General features: G+C 34.7%; 1 protein-coding gene across 1 annotated transcript; it reads right to left on the bottom strand.

Annotated features, from left to right (window-relative positions):
* Positions 1 to 317: 317 nt before the first annotated feature.
* Positions 318 to 1,779, bottom strand: LOC145106193 (uncharacterized). The gene is made up of 3 exons (XM_079043214.1): positions 1,581 to 1,779; positions 637 to 1,520; positions 318 to 551 (listed from the first exon to the last, which is right to left on the bottom strand). The coding sequence occupies exons 1-3, from the start codon at positions 1,777 to 1,779 to the stop codon at positions 318 to 320; spliced, it is 1,317 nt and encodes a 438-aa protein (XP_078899340.1).
* Between the last annotated feature and the right edge of the window lie 1,495 nt (positions 1,780 to 3,274).

Genomic DNA, 3,274 nt, shown 5'->3' with positions numbered 1-3,274 from the left:
CTGTCTTATGGCATAAATTTAAAAACATTAACATAAGAGCATTAATTTATAAAATACAAATGCAATTGGGTAAATAATACATACCTCATATACTTCCCAAAAAGGTTCATTTTTTTCAACACATTTGGGCACACATTAGACTTCCATTTGTTACACTTAGCAGTCATGTGAGCAAACCTTTCCATTATGTAGATTCTTATCTCCTCAATCATTGTTATCAAAGGCTTTTTCCTAGCTTTTATTATGATGAAGTTAAAGCATTCTGAGATTCCATTCTCAACTGCTTCACATGCAAACCCTGGAGTAAAGAAATCTCTTCACCAAGTTCTAGGTTGTTTGGACATCAAATACTCATATGCACCAGGACTAAGCTTCTTTATTTCACCCATATGTTTCTTGAAGTCTCCTTCTACACAACTCATTGCTGAAGCCCAGAAAAATCTTTTGAATTCTAATCTGGTGTAAGCCTTCTTGAAGTTTGCATAAATGTGTCTAGCACATTGTCTGTGCTCCACATGTGGCAAAATGTCTTTCACAGCCTCCAGTAAGCCCTGAAACATATAAGTACATTGAATATTAATACAAAACATTTCAATTATATAGTATATTAATACAAAACATAGCAACTAAAAGTACGTTATGTTGATCTGATATGATAACCAACCCTCTACCACCATCCAACATTAGATCATCATGTATGAGCTCCAAAAACCAAGTCCAATTAGGTTTATTCTCGATATCTACAATAGCCCAAGATATTGGATAGACTTGGTTGTTTGCATCCCTTCCAATTGTTGTCAACAGTTCACCTTTCACCTCACCTTTCAAGAAGCATCCATCTAGACCAATCACTTTTCTACAACCACTTTTCCATCCACTACTTAAAGCCTTAAAACAGATATAAAATCTATGGAAATAGCTCTTTCCATCAGGGTTGTTGATGACACTAACCTTGCAAGTAGACCCAAGGTTTGATCTTAAAAGCTCATACGAGTAGTCCCATATTCTTGCATAATGCTCAGTTAACATTCCTTCAATTAACTCTTTTGCCCATTTTTTTGCCCTCCTACATTGGCCAATATACACATCACATCTGAATGTCCGTTTAATATCACTTATCATCTCCCTAAGCTTAAGATTTGGCTTGTTTGCAATCTCAGTCATGTAATGTCTCCTAATCCATTCAGGAGACATAATTGAACCAAACGTGAATGACCTAGAGCATTTGTGCATCCTAGTCATAGTTTTGCATCGTAATGAACTTTCCTTGTACATCCAAGCAGCATGCAATCTGAAAGGGCATTGGTTGTCTTCATTTCTTTTCCCACATTTTGCAACAATTCTAACACTATCACACTTGGCAAAATATATTTGATACCCATGGGACACAACATAGTTTGCAACACAAAATTTAAGTTGCTCAGCGGATTCAAATATATCACAAAGTTTTGGTTCCATCTTGTCCCATTTGATGTTGGGATCATGAACCTTATGCTTAGGTTGTACTTCTTCCTCATCATCTTTATCACTTTCCCAGTCATTTTCATGATATACTCATGCTCTCATTTCATCAGACATACTTGCATTACGAAGATTAGCATCATTAAGTAATACATTCAAGAAATTATCCTTACACTTATCTAGTGTGCTCACAAACTCATCATCTGGTTCATGTTCCATATAAATACCATGTAGTTCAAAGTCCATCTCGTTCAACCCAACAAAAGGTTCGTTCAAAGAAACAAATGGATCATTCCATTCTTCCTCTGATGAAGCCATTCTCCACTCCTACATAAAATCAAGGTTACATAACGTCATTTTAACTAAGATGTCAAAGGAAAAAAATGAAAATTTAGTCCAAAACTATAAATACCTAACCTGTGATGATTGTCTTCTTTACTTGACTTACACTATCAACACTGATTATCGTTTTCTTCTTTACTCGAGCTTCTGATAACAATTAAACCCTAAAAAGCTTTGAAAATGCAGAGAAATATGGGCGGCAATGATGATTTTTGTGGAGAAATGGAGAAGACGCACGTTTTGGTGTAAAGGTGATGGGTATTTGTCTTCTCGATGTCTAACGAACAAGATAACGGGAGTAAATGAGAGGTGTGTCACCGAATGTTACCGGATGACCTGCTAAATAGCGTTTTTGACAAAAAGAGCCCAAATGTTGGGCATTAACACACCAAAATTCGCCGCGGGGACTAAACCGAACAAATTTTGCAAACTTAGGGACTTTTAAGTCAAAAACCCTTATTTAAAAGTAATGCTGATTTTTTTTTTTGAAATGGCAAACTATCTTACTCCTATTCTAATCCTAAACACCACCTATGTCTCCTAGTGAGACTTGAACCCATGATCTCTCATTAAAGAGAGTCACTCCTTACCGCAAGGACAAAGGCCCTTTGGTAAAAAAAAAGTAATGCTGAATAACAAATAAATACTTATTTGTTGATTTTAATAGATATTGCTTCGAAATATAATTAACTTTTTTTGTCACACTTTCGGTTTCTTCTCATGCGTTAAATTCATTCAAATGATCATTTTGTTCCTACAATCTCTTTCCCTTTCGTACTCAAGAAACCGTAAGTTCAATAACAAGAGGAAGAAAATGAATGTATATTAGTCCTTTTACAATGACTTAAAAGTTGAAGGCCTAGAAAGTACAAACTGGGTGCATACTTAAAAAAAATTAATAAATAAAAAATAAAAAATATATGGTTTACAGAATATTGCACTATGAGGACTTCTATGGAAAACATTATCATAACTTGTAACATCCCAAAATTCATGACCAAAAATTTCATTTTTAATTAAGTAATTTATAAAAGCGTTATTGTCACACCCCCAAACCGGAACGGCGGAAACGTTCGGGGGCGGAGGACGTCATGTTTAGTATCACAAGACATGCATCATAGTAATCAAAGTAACAAACAACAATTTCATTAAAGAGAAAGTGTTTACAGAGTATGTGATTCACATAAGATAGACTATAAAAGTAAATAACAAAACAAGACATGAAGCTACTATGCTCCATCTTCTGAATCCCAGCGCGTATACGTGTCTACTAGTTTCCTGAGAATACAATTTATTTTGAAAGAGTAGATCAGCATTTAAGCTGGTGAGTTCATAAGTATTTTAGTGATGTAAAGTAAGTTGTAAGTTCTTTTAGAAAAGTTCGCATGTTCCTCCAGAAAATCCTATATTTCCTAATCTAATGAAAGATAAGTAAAATGACTCTACAATCCTTTCTATGAGTACTAAACGG

This window comes from Lactuca virosa, chromosome 4 (assembly GCF_052849685.1).
Source record: "Lactuca virosa cultivar CGN04683 chromosome 4, Lactuca_virosa_CGN04683_v6, whole genome shotgun sequence".
Classification (NCBI taxonomy): Eukaryota; Viridiplantae; Streptophyta; class Magnoliopsida; order Asterales; family Asteraceae; genus Lactuca; species Lactuca virosa.
The sequence above is the reverse complement of the archived record's forward strand: the minus strand, read 5'-3'. Positions and strand labels throughout refer to the sequence as shown.

Bases quoted from the DNA above. Each gene is read 5' to 3' on its own strand.
- LOC145106193 (XM_079043214.1), bottom strand. From the start codon at position 1,779: ATGGCTTCATCAGAGGAAGAATGGAATGATCCATTTGTTTCTTTGAAC. The intron at 1,521-1,580 runs GTATGTCTGATG...AAAGTGATAAAG, and splicing joins TGCTAATCTTCGTAATGCAA to ATGATGAGGAAGAAGTACAA. The intron at 552-636 runs GTACTTTTAGTT...TATATGTTTCAG, and splicing joins TCATATCAGATCAACATAAC to GGCTTACTGGAGGCTGTGAA.